This window comes from Aspergillus neoniger (assembly GCF_003184625.1).
Source record: "Aspergillus neoniger CBS 115656 unplaced genomic scaffold BO87scaffold_96, whole genome shotgun sequence".
Classification (NCBI taxonomy): domain Eukaryota; kingdom Fungi; phylum Ascomycota; class Eurotiomycetes; order Eurotiales; family Aspergillaceae; genus Aspergillus; species Aspergillus neoniger.
Genome location: NW_020291224.1, coordinates 3,180 through 27,259, shown reverse-complemented (window position 1 = coordinate 27,259; position 24,080 = coordinate 3,180). Strand labels below are relative to the sequence as shown.

The following is a 24,080-nucleotide window of genomic DNA, read 5'->3' as shown; positions in this document are numbered from 1 at the left end:
ATTTTATTTTATTTTATTTTATTTTATTTTATTTTATTTTATTTTATTTTATTTTATTTTATTTTATTTTATTTTATTTTATTTTATTTTATTTTCGGTTTTCGTTTTTCTATCTTATTCCTATCGATTAGCTTCTCCGATTTCTGTTTCTCCTCTCGCACAGCCATGGTCACCACACGTAATAGTAAGATACTCAAGCATGTTAGGGACGACGACGAGTCCTCCGACCCAGATGATGAGGCTTCCAGCACATCAGGCGACGAGACTCCCAACGACCCAGCCTCGACCCACATCTACGGCCTTGCCTCCTATTTCTGCACACGGGAAGAATTCCATGACGTCTTGAGCCAGTTGTACGACATGCAAGACCAACCTTCATACAGGCGAGGTTATCCCAGTGTCATGCATGACATGTTCAACAAACTGCACATCACCGTGATGAGCTGGACTTGGCAGTGGAGCCAAGAAAAAAAGGACCAGCATCTCTCGAAAGACGAAAAGCAGGACATCATTGCCAGCCTCCAGGGCCAGTGCGTTCAGGACGACTGGGATAGTATCAGAGCTTTATCTCCGCCGGCAGTTCGCGGGAATCTGTGTGGTGTTCTACTCCAAGCAATGCTTTATCAATTCATCTTCGCAACATTTATCGAATCTCCCTTTTGGTTCATGGATGGCAGGATCGATTCTACCGACGTCGAAGGTGATCCTCAGTTCCCTCGACGGTTTCGGCATCTGTATGATAGACTACGTGCAGCAACCGGCTTTGGTGCAGCATGCTTGAAATCATTGGTCATATCGGAGTCCAATGCGAACGGCCCCTTCGTCGGCGTGCCTCATGACACGGAACTTGCCCGGAGCAATTTTGCCCGCCGTAAGACATTAATAACTGCTTTTAGAGATGAACTTCTTGGGCGCAGGGTCTTCCAACTTCTTCTTCGCCCCTTGGAAGATGAGGCTGTGATAGCAGAACGCAACGACGCGCTTCAGGACCTCCTTGAACAAGCAGTTAAGACAGTCCTCTACACCGAGGGTGGGATCTACGGCAACTCTGTGATAACTCGCCTACCCGAGCTGCCGGTCTTTGACTACGAGGATGACCGCATGACCTCGCACTATTATCACTTCATCAACGATCGCCGCATTCGAGGCTTTGCACCTGCCCAGGGGGGTTGCAGCCTCATTGTTGCTCGCCCGGGACTCGCCTATGCCGACATGCAATCGTTTGGTCAATTTGCGAAGCGCTCGCCTTACCAAATGTTCCCGGCGGAAGTGGTGGGCGAGATAATCCCGGAGAAGACCTGTACCAAGTCCAAGGCGATGTCCCGAAAGACGAAGTCCAGCAAGACGACGAAGTCCAGAAATAAGAAGGCAAAAACGGATTCCAAACCCGATTCCAAGTCTGTGGTCTCCGAGACCCCCTCTGAGTCTCAGGTATCCAACGCACCCGATGCCGACAACGACTCCAAGGAAAAAAGAGAGGAGAAGCAGAAGATCCCCACTCTGGAGCATCTGACGCCGCGGCTAAGGAAGACCTTCTGGCGGGACTGAATGATATACATTGGCTGTTGGTCTTCCACTCATCCAATCCATCCGTAACAAGAGCCAGCTCTCCATGTGTCTGATTTCTGGTTTTTTCTTTCTTTCTTTTTTTCGGGTATTGTGTAGGTTTTGGTTTCCAATTACTATTGTATCGCCGCTCCTCGTGATTGTTATGTGATAATTTTAATTTACTCATTACCGAGAGCTGCTCATTTTAAGCTTAGGGGCCGTTCGTGTATCTGTGTGTCTGTGTATGTGTGTCTGTGTGCAGATGTACTTTTGGTATTGTTGTACTATTTGCTGATTTATAGTGAATTTGATTGCTTCACTAGGATGGCATACGATACCAAATTGCTATCAACCTCGCGATTTTTTTCGCCGGCATGGGCTCGTTCCTTGATCGGCATATTGATTGCTGAATTCACGAGCGGTACACAAGTCCCATGCCTGCTGCAGACAGTATCAATACCATCAAGCCGGTGTCTGTCGGTTGTTATTTCCGACATCTAAAAGGTCCTATCAAGTTAATTCCGTGTAAGCTGGAACTCTCCGTATTCCGCTACTCTCCGTGTAGTGCAGCCACCTCAACCTACTGTATTGCATCTTCTCTTGTGGGGCAGGAACTTATTGGATACAAGGCCCGTGCTCTTTTCTTTTTCTTTTTTCTTTTTTCTCTTTTCTCCCTGCCTGGACCTCTCTCGCCAGTCCAAAGTCCGTTTCAAGTCCCACGACCCGTGTTTGGGGAGGGTTCATTGGCTTCTGTGTCAGCCTCTTGCAATAGTCCGGTTGTGAATTAGCCATCGGCAACGCTGCTTCCGGTCCAGCGCCCGGGGTTGATGACGGAAAACACATCTAGGACCAGTCAGCCACCTCCTTGGCATCGGATAGTTATTCTCTTGGATATCCGCTCATCGATTCCTCCGAAGATAGGGGAGGGCACCATGCTTTTGCTCCAAAGTTACTATCATCTGAATCAGGGGGTGGTCTTGTGGTCGTCCGGTCTGCTACGGGTCCGTACACGACACCGTCAGGGACGCCACGAGGTCCAGCCTATGATGATCTAGACGACACGGTTGGGAGGTTTCATCCGAAGGAAAACAAGCGTGTTGTTGATCTTTCGGCGAAATAGGGATGGGGGACGCCACCCTCGTAACTGGTATTCCGGGTCTCACCGAACGGCAAGAGGGCGAGGGGCCATTGGTATGAAGAACCAGCTGTGTGACCCCGGGGAAGCAGTTTCCCGTGCCGACAAGGTTTGGCTGATACTGAGGGCGTTTGTGCTATTGCCCCGTGGACACTCGTAGGTGCTTTGACTTGCCCGTGAGTGACGATGGATCGATCAGCCGTCTACCGAAAAGGGGCAACGGTCAGCAGCACTGAGGCCAAGGAGGCTTTTCAGGTCGTCCTCGTATGTGTCTCTGACTAGGATTGGGCCGCGGACAGATGAGGATGGATAAAGACGGATTTTCTGGAAGAGGGGCTGGAATTCTGTGACAGCGCCATCATACGGCAGCGTTCTGGCTAGTTGATATTTTTGCGTTAGCACGAGCTCGATAACTCCATCTCCGACAGCTGTTTCTTTTGTCAGAACGGGAATCATATCCATCCCTTCGTGACAATGTGCCCTACTTCGACGAAAGACTTTCGCCGTGGCTTCCTGACGGTTTCATCGACAACCAGGCAGCATCCATCGATCATGATGTGAGATCCGGTATACTCAATGATTTCATTCAACACGTTCAAAGGGATAACAACTGCTCAGGGCCATTTCCCGGGGGCTAAAGCGGCGAAATGTGAAGGGAAGGAGGAGAGGCGACCGGGGGAAACCGACATCATCGGAGTCGATCACCATATCCTACACACAAAGTGAGGCAACCCCCTGCTGCCACTTCACTATTGGAGCTGACTGGTAGATAACCGAATTTCATCCTTGTTGATTGTGTGTCCCGATGGATGAATGTCCAGTTAGTCCACAAAGACCCTCCAGTCAGTCGATGGCAGAGGCTGGGGGTAGATCACGACGGTCAGCAGAAATCGAATGGACCTCTGAGCCGGGTGACCTGCCCCGGAAGGTCACCGAGGGGGCCCCTTCCACAGCCTGGTTGGTGGCAACTATCTAGTAGTCCACCTAGTAAGTAGGTGCGAATCGGCCGACGCAAGGATGGGGACGGCGGTTTCACATCGGTTCATCGTGGCTGATCACTCGCAGTTTTCCTTTCTTGACCCCCTCCCATCTTTCCGCGAGCTACTCACCCCCGGCCTCAGCGACGACGATCATTGATGGAAGAACCATCGTCCATCTGTAACAACAAGGTACAAGGACCCTCCGCGACGGGATAAAGAGGGACGAGCCGAACGTGGGACACGCAGCTTCCATGGGTGCCGCTGGCTCACGGCCAATGCAGGTTTCACCTCGGGAGAATGGCGGCCATACGCGACCGGGAGGCGACCTTCATGTGCAGGACATCCGACACGGATCTCAATGGCTGATCCTGTGGCCACCTGTTACATCGGCGGACCAGGCAGATGAGCGAGCGAGCGAGGCTTCAGCCTGGGGATGAGTTCACACGGGCGCGGGGGACGGAGTGGGCCTGGATGAACCCCCGGGTGCGTCGGGGAGAGAGCTCTACACTGGCCAAAGAAAAGAGGGATATAGCTGTTGCCACTGAAGACACCATCGGAATGTCGTGGCATAGCCTCACTGTGAGTAATAAGATTTTGTAGCCGGTAGTTGCCTAACTATGTATGTGGAGTGTAGACTTTGTACCCCAGCCTTGGCCTTGGATGGTCGGCAGAGCTGCCTGATGAAAAAGTGGGAATTTCTATTTGATCATCCACAGTGGGTAAGCAGACTTGATAGGAAGATAGAAAGTGCGATTATATTCAACAGTTAGTAGTACATAGAAGGGACGTATCTGGAGAGTGGAGAGAGATACAGTATCTATCGACTATCAAGATACATACTTACTCATACTCCGGTTTAGGGCCAAGACAGATCCACCGGCAGTGGTACCGGAGCCGGGCCGGGTTCCTTTCCGGTGGTTGGTTCGGGTTGAGGTTGACCATGAGGAAACACATCGGGATTAGTACTTAGTCGTAAAAAGTATGGGGAAGAAGGAAACAAATGGGGGGAGGAGTGTGACATTCTGATCCAATTGTATCATGGAACATCGGAGAAATGGGGAAGCGGCACGAGCTAACTGGCGAGTCCGCCTAATCCCCGGAATCCCGAGCTGGCTGGTGTGTCTTGATCGATCGTTTTCTCGGTCTCTCTCTTGCTTCTCCTCTTCGCTTCTTGCCTTGCTTACTGTTTGGTTCCGGGGATAACCATAGCCAAGCCCTAACACACTTGTTCTAGAAGGCGGGAAGGGGGAGCTGGAAATTTGAGAGGTAGGCAGTATGGAGTAAGGTAGTACTAGTACTCCTGTCTACCGGCTATCTATCCAGTTAGATCACGAGTACTCGTGGGTTAAGGAAATGAAGGGTCCGGCTAACCGGCCAGGAACCGGATCAACGACCAAACCTTCCAACATATACTCACTCACACCTTTTCCCTTATCAGTATATCAAAAGGGCATTATCAACCATCCCGTGTAAAAGCCGGCGATAATAATTATGAAAAAATTATTATCACCTAGTTTGGTCATATCGCCATCATTTCCCCAGAATTACCAGCGCCCTGGCCCTAACCCTACAGACTAGCATGGTTCCACGTGGTAGGATAGAGGGGCCAAGGAGAAAAAAAAAAGAAAAGGAACGCCAATGCAACAGTTCATTAAACACTTATTTATTCCATGTTGTTAGTTGTATAGTGGTTACGTTGGGTTCGGTACACCAAGGAAAAGAACGTAGCTGAAATCAATGGTCCGGTGAAGGTTAAGAGCCCTTGTCCAGATTCCTGTCAGATCGAGGCTCATTTTTGAGTCAAATCATTAACCAAGCGGATATGTAAACCAAAAACAATGAAAACCTCCCTTCGCTTCGGTTGTTCATATATTCAATCCATGATGGACAATAATTATTTGGAACCATTGCCCCTTCATCGCCCAGATCCTGACTCAGCAGCCAGCGTCTGCATGTCCTGATTTGAACTAGTGAACAACCCTTTTCAGTTAGCTTGGTTCTCGGAGCCAATCAGAAACATCCATGGGCCCCTCTCTCATTTTCCTCACTACTAATAAATTCTTTTCTCATTTCAAATTGTTTTCGCCTTTTTGTCCGTTTTCGTCAATTTGCTTCTTTTACCCTCGCTTTTCTTGTTATTTTTCCTCCTCTTCATTATCATGATTATTATACATGGTACCTCTTCGGTTGTCATTATTACGATGGATAATGATTCATAATTGGTGCACACCGTAGTTCTCGAAAGAGCAACAGGAGATAACCAGCCTGAAAATATACACACTATTACCATCAGGTACACCGGGCTACGTAGAATCCACCAGCAACGGGGGCATCTTGGTTGAAAGCATACTTTTTTTTTCAGAGTTCTTACCGCAATCAGATATTACACCAGGACCTACCTACCCATGGCACATGCATAACCGCAGCATTAGTTAGCCTGGTAGTCTAATTAGCAGTCTAATAATTATAAAGTACGTATTAGCATTTGGAGATGATGGATGATTGATCAGGAAACGCCTGGGGTGCCCCAAACTCTATCCGCTTCGATGTTGCGACCGTCACCTCACGTCAAACAGTTCACCGTCATGGATTTCTCCAGGTAACGAGTTTCCGTTGGAGTGATCAACCCAGCGGGTGGTACTCTGGGGGAAATCCAGCCCGACTTCTCCAGTGTGATTCGCTCTGCCTTCCCAACTGAACCACCGGACAGACAGACTTAGTCTGCCTTTAACGTAAGGAGATTGATTATCGGGCTCGGGGATGGCTCCACCGCGCTGTGGCCACGGGCGAAACTTCATCCTCGTTTTTTCTTTTCCTTTCCCCCCCCCACAATCTGAGCGAAATGCAGAAAAAGCCTAAACCCGCAGCTTCTTAATAATAACCAACGGTAGATAACTACGTGCTACGTGCTAGATACTACGGTGCACTCTACTGCTACTTTGCTATTTAGTCTACTAGTCAAGCAAAGGCCAGCCCATCCTCCACACCCCGTCAGCCCGCCCATAATACGTATAGCCCTCCCCCGGTGTGTCTGTCTGCAGCCCTCCGCTACCATCAAACTTTCTATCTTTTTTTTTTCCCTCTCTTTCTTTTCCCTTTCCCTTCCTCTCTGTCTTGCTCCTGTTTCTCTCTCCTCTCTCCTTTTCCTTTTCCTTTCCTTCTCTTAGTGTAGCGCCTCTATCTTCTTTCCGCTTGACAACTTACAACCACCTCTCCGCTCCGCTCCCTTCTTCTTTTCGCCATGGCTCCCACTACCCGGGATCCTGAGGCTCTCGCCGTCCACCACGACTCCGACATCATGGCTGATGATCTGGCCGAGAAGAAGATCTCCGCCCATGAATCCTCCCCGGAAAATGACCCTTTTGGCAATGAGGAGTGTGGTGAGGTCAAGTACCGTGTCATGAAATGGTGGCACTGCGGTATATGTAAGGTTCCTCGGAGCTTCTCCCCAAGCACAACCTCCATCAAGAGTAAAGGAACACCGTCTGAGCTGAATCGTGATAGTGATGATCGCGGAGAATATCTCCCTGGGAATTCTGTCCCTGCCATCGGCCGTGGCGACTCTCGGAATTGTCCCGTGAGTGCTTCCACTTTGTCAACTTTCATTCTATTCCGTACCCTCGCTAATATGCCTCATTCAGCTCCATCTTCCTCATCTTGGGTTTGTCTGGCATTTCCTGGTACACTGGCTATGTCATCGGCCAGTTCAAGCTGCGCTATCCCCAAGTCCACAGCATGGGTGATGCGGGAGAAATTCTCTTTGGCCGCATTGGCCGCGAAATCCTATTCTTTGGCCAATTGCTGTTCTGCATCTTTTTGATGTCAAGTCACATTCTCACTTTCACCGTGCTGTTCAACACCATCACTGGTCACGGCACCTGCACCATCGTCTTCGGTGTTGTCGGTTTGATCGTCAGCTTCATCGGTGCCCTGCCTCGTACCATGGGCAAGGTGTATTGGATGTCTCTTGCCTGTATGTCCAGCCCACCCCCTCTTTGCTGCTTGGTTCTCAGACCGAGACTGATGACCTTTTCAACAGCTTGTACCAGTATCACCATTGCCACGATCGTCACCATGGTGGCCATCGCCGTGCAAGCACCTGATCATGTTCAGGTTGACATCACCACCCATCCTAGCTTCTCGACCGCTTTCCTATCAGTGACCAACATCGTCTTCGCCTTCAGTATGTCCTTGTGCATGTTGTTCTCTTTTCTCGGAGCGTCCTTCCTAATCCTTGCTCTGCAGTTGCTCACGTGGCCTTCTTCGGATTTGCCTCGGAAATGGAGGATCCTCGCGACTTCCCCAAGTCGCTGGCTATGCTGCAGGTCACCGATACGACCATGTACATCGTCACCGCCATGGTCATTTACCGCTACGCCGGTCCGGATGTTGATTCCCCGGCTCTGTCCTCTGCCGGTCCGCTGATGAGCAAGGTTGCCTACGGCCTTGCCATTCCTACCGTGAGTGTCTCCTCCATATTTCGTTTCCATTTTGCATACTAATATACTCTCCGTGGTAGGTGATCATTGCCGGAGTTGTGTTCGGTCATGTCGCGTCCAAGTATATCTACGTCCGCGTCTGGCGCGGCTCTCCCCAGATGCACACCAACAGTCTTTCGGCTGTCGGATCCTGGGTCGCCATTGCACTGGGCGTGTGGGTGATTGCTTGGATCATTGCCGAGTCGATCCCCGTATTCAATGATTTGTTGAGTTTGATCGTATGCTATCCTAGCCCCTGAGACGTGCGGTAAATGTGTTGTCACTAACGGGAGTTGTGATTGCAGAGTTCTCTCTTCGGTAGTTGGTTCAGTTGTAAGTTCCCCTTCTCACCCTTTCCGCCTTTTCTGTGGAACCCCAGGCTTATCGTTTCATTTCAGACGGACTCCCTGCCATGTTCTGGTTGGTCATGAACCGTGGACAGTATACTGCCTCGCCCAGAAAGATTTTCCTGACCATTGTCAATCTCGTCATCTTTGCCATTGCCTGCGCTATTGTATGTTGTCAACTTATCTATTCTCGTTCTACAATTGTACATTGATACTAACAAGACCAGTGCGGATTGGGTCTTTACGTCTCTGGCAAGGCCATCCACGACAGCTCTTCCTCTGCTAGCTGGACGTGCGCCAACAACGCCTCCACCTAAGGGTGGGTTGAGTCCTTCCGGGACCCGGCGGATTCTTCACGGGATCCCCCTCGCCTCCCTCTCTGCTAATCTCCCAGATCGAGCTGGGCTGTTCTGGGGTATTCAACTTTGCGGTGTTGGAATTGGTGTTTGATGGGTCATTTTCGATGAGTTCTGAGGAATGGTTTTTCATGTCATGATTTTGTTTTGCGTCTATGGTTTGGTTTTCTCCTCTAGCCGGCATCTACTCGTACCTACTACCTGTCTGTTCATTGCATGTTATTTCCCTCCCCCTTGTGTACGGAATGTATATACTATTGCTGCCATTATTACTACTACGACTATGACTACTACTCTATCCTGGTTGGTCCACTCGGTGGGTGGCTACTGCTGGGTGGAAATGGATGCAGAGATTCTCTGCGGTGCATTGCATCGCGTCGCGAAAATTTGGTTCTTGCATTTGGGTTTAAAGAAAACAGCGCGCGAGTCTTTGATACATCTAGAAATATAAACTTATTCACGATGAAGCGTTGTTGGGCACTAGGGCTGATGTTACTATGAAGTACTACCTTGCAGGTTCCGCAATTTGTCCAGACTTGTTCGGATTCTCCTGTTTCCAACGACCTTGTTTTAGGCTTCATCTTAGCGGTACCTAGCACGCCACCAGTCCAGCCGCATCCGATGAATAGCCGCTAATACACCACAATGGCTGATCTCCCACCTGATCCTCGTAGCAGCAGGCGTCCTTCGGTGCTGCTCCGACTGGCTGGTCCTGAAAGCATTGTCGGCGCCGGCCACAACCCTAATTCGTCTGCCTGACGGGCAGTTTTGTTAGTGGAGGGTTCAGGGACATATTTGGGGCACTAGTAAGTCTGGGCAGGGGCAATGGTGATGGCGGATTGGAGGAGTGAATTGGTGCCGAAGCCGAGTGGGGAGCTATTTCGTTAGTGTGTTGGTTACCCGGAACATCGTGCATGTGAGAGAGCATTCAGGGTAGAAGCTGACAGAGATACACACTCACCTTGAAGATGGGTTCGAGTTCAAAACAGCAAGGTGTCATTGTACTTTGATGAAATAGAATCAACCTGCAGCTTCAGCATAAGCGACAGAACAACCCTCCGCAGACTACATGCACAGATTTAACTCATCCCCACGCCAACCCTCACCTACGTCTCTCTCTCTCGCTCGCTCTCTCTCATATGCGCGCAGACCAAGTGCATCCCTTCCGCAACATGCCGGGTGGGTCGCTGTTCCACTGAGGAAGAACTGTTCAAGACTCTAAATAGTCCCCATGGTCCAACCCAAGAGAATTGGTCATGGAAGCTTTTCCTCCACTTGTCAGGCAATGTCTCGCCGATGTGCTGATTGACAAAGGCGTGGTTACTGGTCCAACGTTATAGCAAGCATTTCCACCCCCGCCAATGCGGCGTCGCTGCCTGTTGATTATCCAGGCAATCTTCCTGCTAGGCCTGCTCGCTGCATTTTACCTCACACAATTACAGTCCCAGGCGCTTCTACAGCAAGACCCTGGCACGATCAACCCTCTCAAGGTTGCCATTCCCCAGACAGTCCACCAACTCTTCATCTCGACACCAGGATCCCGCGGTTCCAGCTTCTATCCGGATAGACATAGCACCTCGTGGCTCCAATCAGGATGGAAAGTCGAGTACTGGAGGGAGTCTTCCTGCTACGAACTTGCGCAGGAACTCGATGATACTGGGTCATACGCAGCCACATTCCAAGCCCTACCCGCTCCTATCCTTAAATCCGACTTTTGCCGCTACTTGATCTTATTCGGGCGGGGTGGGATTTACAATGACCTCGATGTCCACCTTCTCCACCCGTTGCCGTGGCCAGTCATGGGTGCAGTCAAAGATGGTGTTGATGAACCACCCGCTGTGATTGTGGGCCTGGAGGGCGATGCCGCCACAACTGGCCTGCCTCGATCTCCGCAATTTGTTCAGTGGACCATGGCATCCGTTCCTGGTCACCCCATCTTTCTTGACGTGTTGCAGTCCATTGTTGACCGCACAGCCCACTATATCTCCACTCAGACTGCAGAGGCTGGTGCGGACATCGACGTGATGAGCTGGACCGGTCCCAGTGCGTGGACAGATGCGGTGCTGGGATATCTACAGTGCGATGATGAGCAGGTTCAGCAGCTCCGCGATCTTCACGAGGTGGTTCGCGTTCGCGACGTGATCATTCTTCCGCGACGATCCCTTGCTGTCCTCCAGGGCGAAGATCAGACTGCACCAGATGTTCTGGTTAAGCATTATTTCTCGGGAAGCTGGAAGACGTGTGCTCGAGAATGGCTTCGCTGGCTGTGGCCGGGGGTTTGTTAACTGCTGCAGGTCATAAACAAAGAAAAGAAAATGAAACCCCGGTGGATTCAATGATTATATTGGTTTGAGAGTACTTCGATTACATTCGTAGTTATACAATCGTCTCGCTCGTCATATCAACTGATAGCGGGTCATATTAGTGGTGGCAAGCCGTCGTAGGGTCGCCTTCCTCAAAATTCGTGGACAAGAAAGCGTATCCTTTTTTATTCCTCCCATCTCACGATGTCACTCGATCAAAACATCTGATCGGATACATCTAGCCCTCGATCAAGTTCGTCCGCCTCCTTGCGCAGTACCTCCGCCCGGAATTTTCGGAAGGCCGTCTCGATTCTCTGCCTTCGATCGGGATCCGCCGTGATGCAGCGACTTCCACTCCAAGCTCCTCCCAAGAAACCTACAGTGGGGTGATTACTTAGTAGAAGCCCTCTAAATAGGATATTGAGATCGTTCAGATGCAGAAACCTACCAAGTTCGCCGCCTAAGAAGAACCCTCCCGCGCTAGCAAAGAAATAGGTGGTGAAATCACCCAGGGTGGTGGGTTTCAGCAGGGGAGTGATATCTGGGATAGGCTCTGTTTTGCAACAATGTCAGTATACAGCAGTCTAGTAGAAGGAGCACTGGAATTAGTGAATACCAGAACGTCCGCCGGCAAAGACAACGTGAGTAGGCTTTTCGCGGGCGCGAAAAACCTCGAAGAAGGCCTTGCGTGAACTTCTTAGACGGAAAGCAGCATAGAGACCGAGTCCGAGACCAACGGCTGAGCCAATTGTCGTCCACCAGGCGACCTTTTGTGTGGCTGTGGTGAGAGCGTCGCGGTCTTCAGAGCGCAGGTCATGCTGCAGATGCTCCTCCGCCAGACGGGCGAGCTCGTTGTTGCGGCGATTGCGAAGAGCAGGGTAAAAGTCGGGCATGGTGAAATTGAGAAAGGGGTAATCATAGACAAAGTGTCACTACTAGTATCGGAGTACAGAGAGGGATAATGACCAGTGACAGACTTTATAGGGGATGGATGAGGGTGTAGATAGACCAAAGCAGGGCGGGGGCAGGACACGTGATGACGTCATGAACCGGGGTTTTGTTCTGGATGATCAGGTACTACTAGTTATATGACATTTTGATTGTCTTACATGTTATGTTAGATCAGAAATACTCCAGTCATATCACTGAGTGCCTTAGTGAGCCCAGCTGTCGGGGTATCGTTGTTGCCGAATTGAACTCTGTGCGGATACAGAAAGTAGTGCTGTCGAATATATATGTTGGTCCTAGCGAGCCCTTCCTGCAACGAGTGGAGTTCTAAAGTGTCAAAAAGTTTGTTTAGGGTCTCGGTTTTGGTTTCCCCTTCCCTACTTGCTATTTGCCATTGTCGCGAGAAATTACCGACATACTCCAGATGTATTAAGAACAGTGACCATAACTAGTAGTAAACTACTACTTAGTATAGTGACGGAGTACAACAATCAGGCGATGAGGCACCAAGGCACCAGAGCGGTGGGGAGTTTCTGCCAATCCCGTGACCCACGTGTCACGAAGTCAATTAATCCCAAAATAACGAGTTGATCAATCAATTAATCTCCTACGCGACGCGTTTCTTGATCTTCAACTTTCACCGTCTTTCTAGTTGGCAGCTCAGGTACTCCGTATAGGTACTAGGCTGGCTTTCCTCTGCTCTGATATGGTGCCAATGCTTCCATCTCGAATGTCCTTCCTATCCTTCTCTATTGTTTCGGCGGCCTTAGGTGCTGCTGGTCCCGTTACCTCACTTTCCTAGTAACCATTCTTGAACACCATGGTTCACATTCAAGACCTCCCCCGGGAGCTGCTTCTGCAGATTTTCTCCTCCGTTGCCCATAGCAATCCTTCCAACCCACAGGATCAGACCACCAAGTCTCCCGATGAAAGCGCCAAGACCAAATCTCAACAACCCCCTGCCGATAGACTGTTCCCACGCCCTCCTTGGGTCGCCGAGGATGAAGATGATGAGACTGATGAGACTGATGAGGAGATTCCGGGGAACAATGGCAAGGGAGTGAGCGCACAGACCCAGGAAATCATCGATTTGTACAATCTGTGTCGGGTGTGCCACTTGTTCCGCGGACTCGCCCAGCCCCTGCTGTTCGAGCATGTTGACTTGTCTGGCTTCCCTGGCGATCTGCGAAACTTCGTTTCCATCACTCGTGCCGTCCTCCGCCGTCCCAGCCTTGGCGAACATATCCGCAGCCTCTCCGTTCTTCCGGACCACGATCATCATGTCTTTCATAAAAGCCCGCAGCCTCTAACCGCCAACGACCGAAAGCTCTTTACCTCATCCATACGTGATCTCCGCTTGGACAAGGAGGACGAGCGCGACTGGATGACTGTCTTGAAGGAAGAGGAGTTCGACTACAGTCTTATGGTCGTCTTGCTTATCCTGAAAGCCCCAAACCTCCGCATGTTGACATTGGCGGGAGGTTACTTTGCCATGAAGCCACTCGAACAAGCTTGGAAGCGCCATCCTGCCATACTGTCGAAACTTGAGGACCTGTGGTTCGAGGGCGACGACCTCCTCAAGGGCTACCCGCTCGCTTTTTATGAGGAGATGATTAGTCGGCTCCAGTTACGCTCGATAGATATTGAAGAAGCCCACCTCAGTGACGACTTGTTCCCCGCCTGCTGGACTCCACAGTCTCTGACCATGAGCCGGATCGGCCTACACCTCTGCCATATCGATGCCCCCTCTGTCACCAAGTTACTCCGCGCATGCCGCACAGTGACCTCCTTCACTTACGACAACTTTACCACGGACCCCGAGGACCAGCCTCATAACCTCCGCCCCGTTCGCGAACCCACCGCCCCCGAACTAAGCGCCGCGCTCCTACCCCACAAGGACACCCTAGAAGGCTTGACAATGACCTGGAACCGCGAACCCTGGGAGCGAGAGAACATCCAGGATTATGTGGCCCGCCAGGCGAAGATCGGCTCGCTGCGCGACTTCTCCGTGCTCCGGCGACTGACCATCCAACAAGCTTTCCTGCCGCCGCAGCCCCAGTTTCCTTCCACACTCGAAGAGCTCACTGTCGAAGACTGTAACATTTCGGTCCGTGGTTTGGCCGAGCATCTGGCCCAGGAGCGTCGCCAGGGACGCCTTCCCGCACTCAAGAGCGTCAAGATGCTCGCCGTGGACATCACCGACCCCGTCAAACTCCCGGGTCAGCAGATCCCATTTGGCGAGACACCGGAGCAGTGTTGTACTACTATCAAGAACCTGTTCAAGGATACGTCCGTCGATTTAACCATCCTTCCTTATCCGGACTGTCCGCAAAATATCGCTGGCAACTCCGACCTCGACGACTACTCTGATGATGACCCCTACGATATGACTGATGAACAGCATATTCCAGGCGATGCTCATGCAGGCGATGCAGGCACAGGGGGACCATTACATGGATGATGAGTTCGACGAGTGAAGATGATGACCGAGCGAGTTGATGACGATGTTCACGAGTAATTTGGAAAATGTATCACCTTCATAATATCTATATTTGACTAGGCTGGATCTAGACTGGGCTGGATTCTCTCAAACTTTCGGATTGTTGATGGGCATCGTTACAGGCGATGGGAAATCTGGCACGTATCTTTCGGAAATCAATTTTGGCTTTCTGGCAGTGAACTTTCCTTCGGCGGAGCAAACTTTTCAGGGCAACATGATTATGGGAGCTGCAGAGAGCCAGTCTTGTTCCTTCGGGTGCAACCATACACGCCACACAATTCACTTGCTGGAAGGCCCCGTCATTGCCTCCGTTTACACATCGACGGCATCGTTATCATCATCATGGCAACCTGTCGACACGAAGATAACATCGATAGTATCCTCGTTGTCCTCATTCCAGATATAATCACCCGAGACCTTGAGACCGCGATAATCTGGCAACGGAGACGGAGGCTCAACCTGAGCAATCCCTAACGTCACAGCAGTTCCTCCCTGAGGCCGCTTATGCGCCCGATGTCCCTTGAACTGCAAATAGTACCAGTACCCGCCGAAGCCAGGATAGGTGTAGCCGCCTAGATTGGTGGCTACCCAACTGCCCCCATTCGTCTGGGGACTGCCCTGCGGATCCCAGAGGAAGAACTTGCCTCCATCGCGCACTGCATAGTTCCAATCTGCATCGGCGGGGTTTGGGAATAACCGTGTGTTCCAAACTTGGAAGGTTCGTCGTGCGCTTCCGAACTTGTAGTAACTGTATACGCCGCCGTCTGAGCCGAGTGTCTTGCCGCTATTGACATCTTCGATATAGTAGCATTCACCGTAGTGGATGCCTAGGCTGCTGGTGGCTGGCCATTTCTCATCCGCGAGGGTGTATTCCACATCGTCAGGTGGCAGTGGCGTAAGATGAGCCAGGGCAGGAGTGACCGGTGGTTGCAGTAGACTCGGCTGGAGGGCTGGGTAACCGTAGACCTGCTTGAAGAGTGCCGTGGTCGTAAGGACAGTCAAGGCCCAGGCTAAGAAACTACACATGATGATGATTAGGTGTAGATGCAGGTTGCAGTATAGCTGCTGAAGTACAAGAGCGTCTGAAGGCACACACCCAGGGGTATGTGGGCCGTGTGATAAGCACATGCTTATATAGCAAGTTAAACCTTCTGCACCCTGCTGCGAACATGGACAGTGTGTCGTAATCGTCACACCATTGTCTGGAAGACCGTGGACGATGCGCAGGTTACCTGCCATTGATTCTTTGGGCAGAGGTTTGTGCCATAGTGTAACGAGACTATCGTAGGCGAAGTATAAAGGCCAAGTTAAAGTTAAAGAGCTATATGTACTGGCTAATGCTCGTGCAGGACTGGGAATGGCTGAGTTGGAGAGGCAGGTTGGGGCTGTTCTGTTGACAATGTGACTACGATGGTGGACTGGAAGGTTTAAACCTAGTACACTTTGAACTTCAGACCCGAGTCTCACATGCTCGCAGAGCGCTTGAAAGAAATGCTATGCGGCGTTAAACCGATGGCTTCGTGGGGTGATATGGCCAAAATAATAGCGATCACATCGACGGAAAGTCTCGCAAGGCCACCGAGACAATATTGACAGCAGATCATCGGCGCAGTACCGTGGTGTTGACCTGAAGCTATCCTGCACACCGGTGTAGGGTTTTTGGGTTAAGTAGAGGCTCTTAAGGTTTCAAGAGGTGCAACATAGCTGATTTACAGTTTACAATCACCCAATTGTGACGACGCAACCATCGGTGCGTTTCTGGGAAACAAGAGCAATTCCCGGCACGAAGAACCCTGTCAGATGTTGGGATTAGAGAGTGGCACTTGCAAGACTGTAGTATCCCATTCCCAGGCCGCCCGGAGAGAATTCTGTGCATGGGTGGTAGTTAGTCCATGGATCTGCTCGGTCTTGAGCAAGATATCGAACAGGGCCTCTTGCTCCCGTCTATCGGTCATGCGATCGCCACCTAGAATCATTAGTCAGTAAGAGAATTTCTTTACCATGAAGAAAAGACAGCATACACATGGATACTCCCATGCAGGCGGAAACGAGTGCTGGAGCGGTTTTGTTAGAGATGGCTATCCCACAAAGACTTAACACATGGTGCTTGACCTCGGCCTATCGCAGTTAGCGATCAGGCTCGACTACCAACGGAATTGTACATGCAATACCTCTCTTCGTGCGATGGCTGCCTTGCGTCCAGGCCCAAGGCGGGGCACTGTAGGGTCGAATACGGCCAGGAGAAGACGGGCAAGGTGCCAGTGTTGAATACCTGTGACTGTAAGCGTCGTCAGTGTCGATATTTCTGACCTTTGAAGTCAACCCCTCACCGATGCAGTCATCCAAATACCACAGAACAGGAAATATCTCCCCCTTGTCAGTGTTTGGGGGTCGACAATACAAGGGATCGAAGGTAGGCGGAGTCAGAGCTTGCCATTGCCGGTTGTAGGCACACAGTTCCTCATATTGCGACCGAATCTGACCTTCCTCGCCATAGCAATACCGGAGCACATCGACACAGTGCAGCACCACTCGATTCGCCCAGGTAGGATCGTCTGTAGAATCCAACTGTCGATAGACAGACCCGTCACAGCAGCTCAGATCGAGCTCGGCGACACGCTGTTCGAGAAAAGCCTTGTGAAACTCTTGTCGGATGCCAACCCAAAAGGCCGCCAGTTGGAGTCCACCACAGCGCAATGCAGCGTGGCCCTGAGCGTTGAGGAACACTTGGGTGCCATGCAGATGGGTTTTCCCGTCAACGCCAGCCAGGGCCGCTGTGGCTCATGCTTGTTAGCAATTTAGACATAGAAAGGCAGGTGAACGAGCCGACTAACCGTCGAATTCCTCGTAGAAACGCAGGATGACGGACGCGGCCAGGAGGTCCACGTTATGAATTTCCGTGTCATCTGCTGACATCAGATGGGAAATGCAGAGAGACTGGTAATTGAGGGCCATTCCATCCCCAAGATTGGGGAGATGTCTCCCCGCAAAGGCGACCGGGCGGGTCCCTGTGGATTGCCAGCGGCCGAGGTGTCGTGCAGCTGCCGAGTAGACAGCGTAGAGCAAGGCTGGACACTGGACCGCGCGATCGGGCATTACAAGGGCAAAATGTTTACCAGCATCGCAGGAAGTGAACTGCATCCAACAAACTCAGGGGCTGCTTTTGCTGAGGATTGCGATAGTAGACCTTACCCATGGGGCCAGCTCTTCAACAAAGTAGCGCATCAAGCATGCTTCCTGCACGGCCCGATCGGACCATATCGACGGTTCCGGGAGTTGAGAAGAATTGTCCATTAGGCTGGCATTATATCGGTTAGAATCTAGTAGACTTTGCACCGCCATGGCTGAGTGATCTGTAGTAAGCTGTTGATCCAGGTCAGATCGCAAAGGGTAACTGGCGGGGTTATGCGGGGTGAGGTCACGGGACCATGATACCCCCCCCACCAAGTTGACATTTCAGGGACCATCTCTTGTTTGAACCACTCTCTATATTGTCTATCGTCTATCGTTATGTATCTATGGTCTATAAGCTCCCGCTGTCCATTCACAACCGGGAAGAGCTCTTCAGCTTAGCCTCCAATCTATGGCCGATCTGTGGCTCCACCCGGCTGAACATGGCAATCGTGGCCTTCTGGATCTCCGGCACCACTCCCTCCAAGGCTTCCGCCACGTTGTTTACCCAGAGGCTGCGCTCCGCCTCATCGAACACGTTGTTCCACAAGGCACGGGGCTGCACAAAGTCCTCGTCGTCAACGGGGATCTCGTTGAGACCCAGAACCGCGCCGGAGCGCAGCCACTCGTGGTGGCGCACCTCCTGCACCGACTGGCTGAACACGCCAGGGGTCAGGGTGCTCTTGATGTAGTTCGGGTCGCCACCGTAGTTGCGGCCCATGGTGGCCAGACCGTCACGCTCGTAGGGCGCATACACGGGGCAGATGGCCCGGTTGGGCGGCAGCTGCGTGTAGTTGACTCCCAGACGGTAGCGCTGGGCATCGGGGTAGGCGAACATACGCGCTTGGAGCACTACAGAGGATTAGTTCCACTCATCATCTACATCACACAATTTGAAAGGAGAAAGCTTACTAGGATCAGGGGTCACGGCGATACCCGGCACCAGGTTGGAGGGCGAGAAAGCGGCCTGCTCGATCTCGGCGAAGAAGTTCTCGGGCTGATCGGCCATCATTAGCACGGCGGCACTAATAGAAAAGTAGGACTGTGCTCAGATCACTACTTACGTTGCGGTTCAGAGTCATCTCGCCGACCTCGATCAGAGGGAAGTCCTTGTGCGGCCACACCTTGGTGATATCAAAGACGGCGCGGCCGTAGGTCTCAGCCTGCTCGGGCTCCATCACCTGGATGTAGAACTTCCACTTGGGGTAGTCACCGCGCAGGATGGCCTGGAAGAGGTCCTCGTTGTGGAAGTCGGGGTTGACACCAGCCATGCGAGTGGCCTCCTCGGGGGTGAAGTTGTGGGAGCCCAGCACAGGTCTGAAGTGGAACTTGCAGTAGCGGAATTTGCCGTCGTGACCCACCAGCTTGAAGGTGTGAATACCGAAGCCGGTCATGCGGCGTGCGGACTGGGGCAGACCGCGGGAGCCGAAGACGTGCATCAGGGTGTGGACACTCTCAGGCTGGTTGCTGTGGAAATCCCAGTACTAGATACCCAGTTAATCGGCAAGGTCGACAAATCAGGATGGTGGTCTAAAGAGGTTGAACTTACCATGTTCATGTCGGGAAGACCGGTGGTAGGGTGCCTCTTGTGACTCCGGTTCAGGGAGGGGAAGCGAACGGGGTCACGAACGAAGAAGACGGGCTACTACAGGTGAGACGATGTCATAGGTCCACGAGAAACAAGTCAACTTACCACATGGTTGCCGACAATGTCGTGGTTGCCCTCCTCGGTGAAGAACTTGACGGAGAAGCCGTGCACATCACGCACGGTATCTGCGCTACCCTTCTCACCACCGGTGGTACTGGCGCGGAAAAGCACCTTGGTGGTCTTGCCAACTCCGTTGAGGAACTTGGCGTGGGTGAGGTGGGAGATGTCCTTGGTGACGCGGAATTCACCCCAGGCACCATTACCCTTGGCGTGAACAACTCTGTTGAATGAATTGACGAGGTTAGTGGACGAAAGTGCCGATGAGCGGTGGGTCAGCCGGAAGGGCGGCCGTACCTCTCCGGAATCCGCTCCCGGTTGAAATGGGTCAACGTCTCGATCAGCAAGGTATCACCCAAGGTGGTGATGGCACCGCCGCCAAAGGTCGGCAGGGTGGTGCTGACGGAGGGGTTGGGCAGGGGTTGACCTGGAGGCACATTGTTAGAGGAGACATTGGACAGATCAGAGAAAGGATACGTGTCACCTACCCTCGGCAAGGGTGTAGACGGGCTTGGACATGATGATGGACGTGAGATTAAAGTTTCCGGGAATAAGGGAGGATGCGCTAGTAAAGCTATCCGCGAGGAGGATCCAAAGGGGGTCAAAGAAGATGTCCACAGAGCCGGCTCTGAGGGATGGGGTTTACGGTGCACACGAGAAGAGGAAGAAAAGGGTCACTGAAGACAGAAATAAAAAGAAACATCCTGACGCTGAAAAGCCCCCAAGATAAAAATTTTCCCTCCCGGCCGCCCTTTAGCGCCAAAAGTGGATGAGGCCGTATCTAGGACCCGACGGTTGGTGACAGCTCGACACCCGCTGGGCCAGATCTAACTGCTAACAGTATAAATTAGATAACTCGGGCCAAGTTTAACCAGTTTAGGGCTTGTCCCCTCATGAGGGGTGAGGGGTTCGTCGGCCCGTGAGGGGTTTCTTTTGCGTAAGTTTGCTTTCCCGCCCTTCCGATTGGTCGGTGAGCCAGAGCCTCTTCTGTAGTCACATGACAGTCATCATGCACGTGCCCGGCTCCCATCCGAGGAACTGCCGAGAAATAATCAGCGGAAGATAGGGAAACGGGAAGATAAGGCATTCGAGATACAGTGGACAAGCCAGACAGCTTAATGTCATTTGAGATATTCGTATCATATCTCTTATATGATAGGTAACGATTACTAGTAGTATCCACCGAACTCAGTAGTCTGCATGCGGACAGCCCCTGAAGTTTATAAAGCAGAGTTCAACATGTATGTTCACTATCTCACGAGTTCATGATAGGCTTATAGTTGCAGCAGAAGTACTGCGATTGGTTGCAATTACCGGCCACATTCGCTTCACATATTGCGGAGACAGCTCATTGTTCATCAGTATCTGTTCCTCTTCGAGCAAATTTTAAGATTTAGGGCAAAAGGCATAACTCAGATCCATGCGCTATAATATCGGGCATCGGGCGATGTCAGAATAGCAGAGAGAGTGACCGGCAACGGTCTTCTCTATATCAGCTTTAAGACATTGGACATGGTCACAAAGTCATGGAAGGATCAGCGGTGTGTGAGCCCTGGGTAAGGCCGAGGCCTTCTCAAAAGCCGCCTAGCCTGCCTTTTCTGGCAAGCTTAGCAGCATGATGCCGGCTAGAGCACCCTAGTAAGATCAATGAGAAATTGTGGTTATGGCCAGTATGACGATGCAATTTAAAAGACGATGCGAAGGTCTCGTGTACAGGGAGAAAGGTGTTACCCCGGGATTTACGACAGGTCGAAAGAGACCCGTACCTGACACATTTGGGGAATGCCGATCATGCTTCTGTAACCCATGAAATCATGTAACTGGGCTAGATTGTGGGGTATGCCAAGGTTAGGCTATGGTAGCAGATTAATTCATCTTCTCTAAAAAATATCTGCCACGCCATGCAAGTTGGCGTCTCTATGGAGTCACTGTGAAACTGTTGATGAGCACCATTTGATGCTGAGATAGAGCGGTACTTTGAGTCGTATACTTGCGTAATTTCCCTCACCCAACTTCACAGAAGCTTGAAGTCAATGAAATGAGGATGTTTGTATGTCACACCCTTGGCATAAATTATCTGAAACAGGAAAATCACTAAACAAGCAGAACGGCTTCATCCGGTAATATGTACGATAGAGATGCACATATGCCCGTGTCAAATGTCACAGCCAAGTCGCATCATAGGAGGTCTTGTCGCAAAGGATCATCATTGGCATCAACAGGCTAAATGTAGATGATGCAACATTACCTACTTCAACGTTAAAGATCATGTGACGTGAATTGAAGATAGCGCTTTTCCCTCCCATTATCCAAAATGGATGTAACACATAGGAATCGTGTTCAGCAACCTTCACAATGATGTCGGGTTGATGTTCCGCCTCATATGGTGAAGGCTGTACCTTCTGTGCCGAAGGACCTCGGCCCCACCCCACGGGGACGGGAACAAGGATCACCAAGAGGGGCGATCTATGCCCTTATGAGTGGGGAAGGAGCGACAGACTTCTTGATAGACGATATGGGTTAGTAGTCCGCAAACATAGATCGCGGTGGAAGAAGCCTGTAGAACGCGGATTCTGTGACGGACTATCTGTGAGAGTATCACCAAACGCAAAAGGAATTCGGAAGCATGTGCCATTCCATGAATTACCAGACCCTCCGGCTGAGTCCGACGGCCTTACTCCTCCTCATATCACACCCTTTCGTCAATTGCTTAGTTTGTGATGGTAATGCACTGACCTATACTCGGACTTCTGGCCGACTTCCGAGGGCTGTTGCGGACCGCCGAGTGGAGCCGATAGAGTTGTATGAACATTACTTACCGTAGCTCTTCATCATATAAGCAAGCCATTGTCCGATGGTAGTTGTAGGTCTCTCCCCATATTTCTGATTACCTTGATCAAATAGTAAATAGGACTTCAACATGACGGTCCGATACTTGAAAAGCAAGTCACAACCCCCGAACTCAGCTGCGACACCTCAAGTGGACGTGAGTAGCGTTGTAAAGGGGGTAATTGACGACGTCCGTGCCAATGGAGATGCAGCAGTCCGCAAGTACTCGGAGAAATTTGACTGCTGGTCGCCAGCCTCGTTCAAACTCTCCCAAAATGATATAGATGCTGCCCTGGCGGCCTGTTCGCCCCAAACGATTGCCGACATCAAGGAGGTGCAGAAGAACGTTCGTGCCTTTGCGCAGGCCCAGCGAGACTCTATTCGCGATTTTGAGTATGAGATCCAGCCGGTAAGCCCATCCAGCTTGTGAAAATTAAATGGAACATGTGCCTGTGAAGGCACTACTGACCAGTTCAAGGGAGTGCACCTGGGCCAGAAAAACCTTCCCATCAACAGCGTTGGAGCGTACGGAATAACCCAACTTCTAATTGTTGAACCCCATACTTAATCGATGACACCAGGTACATCCCCGGAGGACGCTACCCGCTGCTAGCATCCGCCCACATGACGATTCTGACGGCCAAGGTGGCTGGTGTGCCTTATGTGGTTGGCTGTACTCCCCCAATTGCCGGCCAGATTCCCCATGCCACGGTGGTCGCGATGCATCTGGCTGGAGCCGATGAAATTCATCTGCTTGGCGGCGTTCAGGCGATCGCGGCGATGGCGGTGGGCACAGAGACTACGGCGGGCAATAGCGGCCATCGGGCAAATGCAATTTTTGGTGTTTACTGCCGGCAGAATGAGTAGGAAGTCTGATTGGATCGCGTAGCTTATCTAATATATCTACTTAAATGAAGCTGTATGTACATGATTAGATGACTTGCTTGGCTTTGCTATTTATATGGTTACTAGTCCTGAGCACTATGAAAAGGTATAAGTCTTGTTCAGAGTATTATATACAGGTATTCTGTATAACTGGAGTATAGGTGCATGTTAATAGATTAAGGAAATAATTAAAATTATATATATCTAGTTATTGATAATGATGGGATTATTATTAATAATAATAATAACTAGCACCTCCTGGATATCCGGATTCTTCTTCTTAATTAGAGGATTCTGATAATGACCAGAAGATGCTGGTATAAATATTATTTTATTTTTTTTTTCTTTTCTTCTTTCTTTTCTCCCTCTCTCTATTCCAGGATAATAGGATTTGTATAAAAGACTTCCAGTACAGGTAATTTTCTACTGATAATAAGTATAAAAAGCTAACTTTTTTATACAGTATTTTATTCTGAATCTCAGATAGAGTAACTGCTATTAATATCAGGCTATTTACAGTTAGTATATACTCTGTTGAATATATCTAGTAAATAATAATATTCTAGAAAGATATTTTCTATATTATTATAATATCTAGTATATAGAGCTGGCGGATAACTTCTCTGAGATTATATTAGAAGAATATTAATATAGCTAGGACAGTGTATTATAATTTAATAAATATAAATCTAGCTGTGATAGAATTTAATAAAATATATTTCTGATTAAATAAATACTTTTCTGTTTATAATAATATATATATATAGGTATAATTAATCTAGATCCCTAGCAGGGATCATAGAATTACAGCTGATTGGGAGTTTTTTATATAATGAATTCCAGTACTAGACTAGCTCAGAAAGAGCTTTAACAGGCAGATAATAATTAATTTAAT

General features: G+C 50.4%; 12 protein-coding genes across 12 annotated transcripts; 7 read left to right on the top strand and 5 right to left on the bottom strand.

Annotated features, from left to right (window-relative positions):
• Positions 1 to 640: 640 nt before the first annotated feature.
• BO87DRAFT_381518 (uncharacterized protein) lies at positions 641 to 1,840 on the top strand. The gene has a single exon (XM_025624551.1). It carries the CDS (start codon positions 667 to 669, stop codon positions 1,546 to 1,548), a length of 882 nt encoding a protein of 293 aa, XP_025473635.1. The 5' UTR covers positions 641 to 666; the 3' UTR covers positions 1,549 to 1,840.
• A 1,693-nt stretch (positions 1,841 to 3,533) lies between these two features.
• Positions 3,534 to 4,344, top strand: BO87DRAFT_402488 (uncharacterized protein; the record flags this gene model as incomplete). Its single annotated transcript, XM_025625692.1, has 4 exons — positions 3,534 to 3,640; positions 3,860 to 3,995; positions 4,066 to 4,246; positions 4,298 to 4,344. 4 exons carry the CDS (start codon positions 3,534 to 3,536, stop codon positions 4,342 to 4,344), a joined length of 471 nt encoding a protein of 156 aa, XP_025473634.1.
• A 42-nt stretch (positions 4,345 to 4,386) lies between these two features.
• BO87DRAFT_381517 (uncharacterized protein) lies at positions 4,387 to 4,716 on the bottom strand. Its single transcript, XM_025624550.1, has one exon. The coding sequence runs from the start codon at positions 4,682 to 4,684 to the stop codon at positions 4,520 to 4,522; it is 165 nt and encodes a 54-aa protein (XP_025473633.1). The 5' UTR covers positions 4,685 to 4,716; the 3' UTR covers positions 4,387 to 4,519.
• A 1,817-nt stretch (positions 4,717 to 6,533) lies between these two features.
• Positions 6,534 to 9,194, top strand: BO87DRAFT_371564 (putative amino acid transporter). The gene is made up of 9 exons (XM_025622078.1): positions 6,534 to 7,088; positions 7,168 to 7,240; positions 7,305 to 7,636; positions 7,703 to 7,846; positions 7,909 to 8,123; positions 8,183 to 8,380; positions 8,447 to 8,474; positions 8,540 to 8,655; positions 8,716 to 9,194. Exons 1-9 carry the CDS (start codon positions 6,905 to 6,907, stop codon positions 8,803 to 8,805), a joined length of 1,380 nt encoding a protein of 459 aa, XP_025473632.1. The 5' UTR covers positions 6,534 to 6,904; the 3' UTR covers positions 8,806 to 9,194.
• On the top strand, positions 8,834 to 9,358 carry BO87DRAFT_243176 (uncharacterized protein). Its single transcript, XM_025618853.1, has one exon. The coding sequence runs from the start codon at positions 8,966 to 8,968 to the stop codon at positions 9,293 to 9,295; it is 330 nt and encodes a 109-aa protein (XP_025473631.1). The 5' UTR covers positions 8,834 to 8,965; the 3' UTR covers positions 9,296 to 9,358.
• Positions 9,359 to 10,205: 847 nt separating this feature from the next.
• Positions 10,206 to 11,129, top strand: och4 (putative alpha-1,6-mannosyltransferase subunit (Hoc1); the record flags this gene model as incomplete). Its single annotated transcript, XM_025629286.1, has 1 exon — positions 10,206 to 11,129. The coding sequence occupies one exon, from the start codon at positions 10,206 to 10,208 to the stop codon at positions 11,127 to 11,129; it is 924 nt and encodes a 307-aa protein (XP_025473630.1).
• A 96-nt stretch (positions 11,130 to 11,225) lies between these two features.
• On the bottom strand, positions 11,226 to 12,083 carry BO87DRAFT_371559 (uncharacterized protein). The gene is made up of 3 exons (XM_025622077.1): positions 11,764 to 12,083; positions 11,596 to 11,700; positions 11,226 to 11,523 (listed from the first exon to the last, which is right to left on the bottom strand). Exons 1-3 carry the CDS (start codon positions 12,038 to 12,040, stop codon positions 11,363 to 11,365), a joined length of 543 nt encoding a protein of 180 aa, XP_025473629.1. The 5' UTR covers positions 12,041 to 12,083; the 3' UTR covers positions 11,226 to 11,362.
• A 625-nt stretch (positions 12,084 to 12,708) lies between these two features.
• On the top strand, positions 12,709 to 14,731 carry BO87DRAFT_243118 (uncharacterized protein). Its single transcript, XM_025618852.1, has one exon. It carries the CDS (start codon positions 12,916 to 12,918, stop codon positions 14,554 to 14,556), a length of 1,641 nt encoding a protein of 546 aa, XP_025473628.1. The 5' UTR covers positions 12,709 to 12,915; the 3' UTR covers positions 14,557 to 14,731.
• Positions 14,732 to 14,907: 176 nt separating this feature from the next.
• Positions 14,908 to 15,445, bottom strand: BO87DRAFT_402483 (uncharacterized protein; the record flags this gene model as incomplete). The annotated part of the gene is made up of 2 exons (XM_025625691.1): positions 14,908 to 15,379; positions 15,411 to 15,445. The coding sequence occupies 2 exons, from the start codon at positions 15,443 to 15,445 to the stop codon at positions 14,908 to 14,910; spliced, it is 507 nt and encodes a 168-aa protein (XP_025473627.1).
• Positions 15,446 to 16,391: 946 nt separating this feature from the next.
• On the bottom strand, positions 16,392 to 17,937 carry BO87DRAFT_322901 (uncharacterized protein; the record flags this gene model as incomplete). Its single annotated transcript, XM_025620001.1, has 6 exons — positions 16,392 to 16,561; positions 16,617 to 16,713; positions 16,767 to 16,873; positions 16,926 to 17,369; positions 17,430 to 17,730; positions 17,788 to 17,937. 6 exons carry the CDS (start codon positions 17,935 to 17,937, stop codon positions 16,392 to 16,394), a joined length of 1,269 nt encoding a protein of 422 aa, XP_025473626.1.
• Positions 17,938 to 18,079: 142 nt separating this feature from the next.
• Positions 18,080 to 20,073, bottom strand: BO87DRAFT_464007 (catalase). Its single transcript, XM_025629285.1, has 7 exons — positions 19,960 to 20,073; positions 19,769 to 19,898; positions 19,460 to 19,694; positions 19,316 to 19,408; positions 18,831 to 19,250; positions 18,679 to 18,763; positions 18,080 to 18,618 (listed from the first exon to the last, which is right to left on the bottom strand). Exons 1-7 carry the CDS (start codon positions 19,988 to 19,990, stop codon positions 18,140 to 18,142), a joined length of 1,473 nt encoding a protein of 490 aa, XP_025473625.1. The 5' UTR covers positions 19,991 to 20,073; the 3' UTR covers positions 18,080 to 18,139.
• Positions 20,074 to 22,380: 2,307 nt separating this feature from the next.
• On the top strand, positions 22,381 to 23,672 carry BO87DRAFT_420566 (ALDH-like protein; the record flags this gene model as incomplete). The annotated part of the gene is made up of 5 exons (XM_025627015.1): positions 22,381 to 22,709; positions 22,779 to 22,825; positions 22,882 to 23,163; positions 23,273 to 23,291; positions 23,649 to 23,672. Exons 1-5 carry the CDS (start codon positions 22,392 to 22,394, stop codon positions 23,670 to 23,672), a joined length of 690 nt encoding a protein of 229 aa, XP_025473624.1. The 5' UTR covers positions 22,381 to 22,391.
• Positions 23,673 to 24,080: the final 408 nt, after the last annotated feature.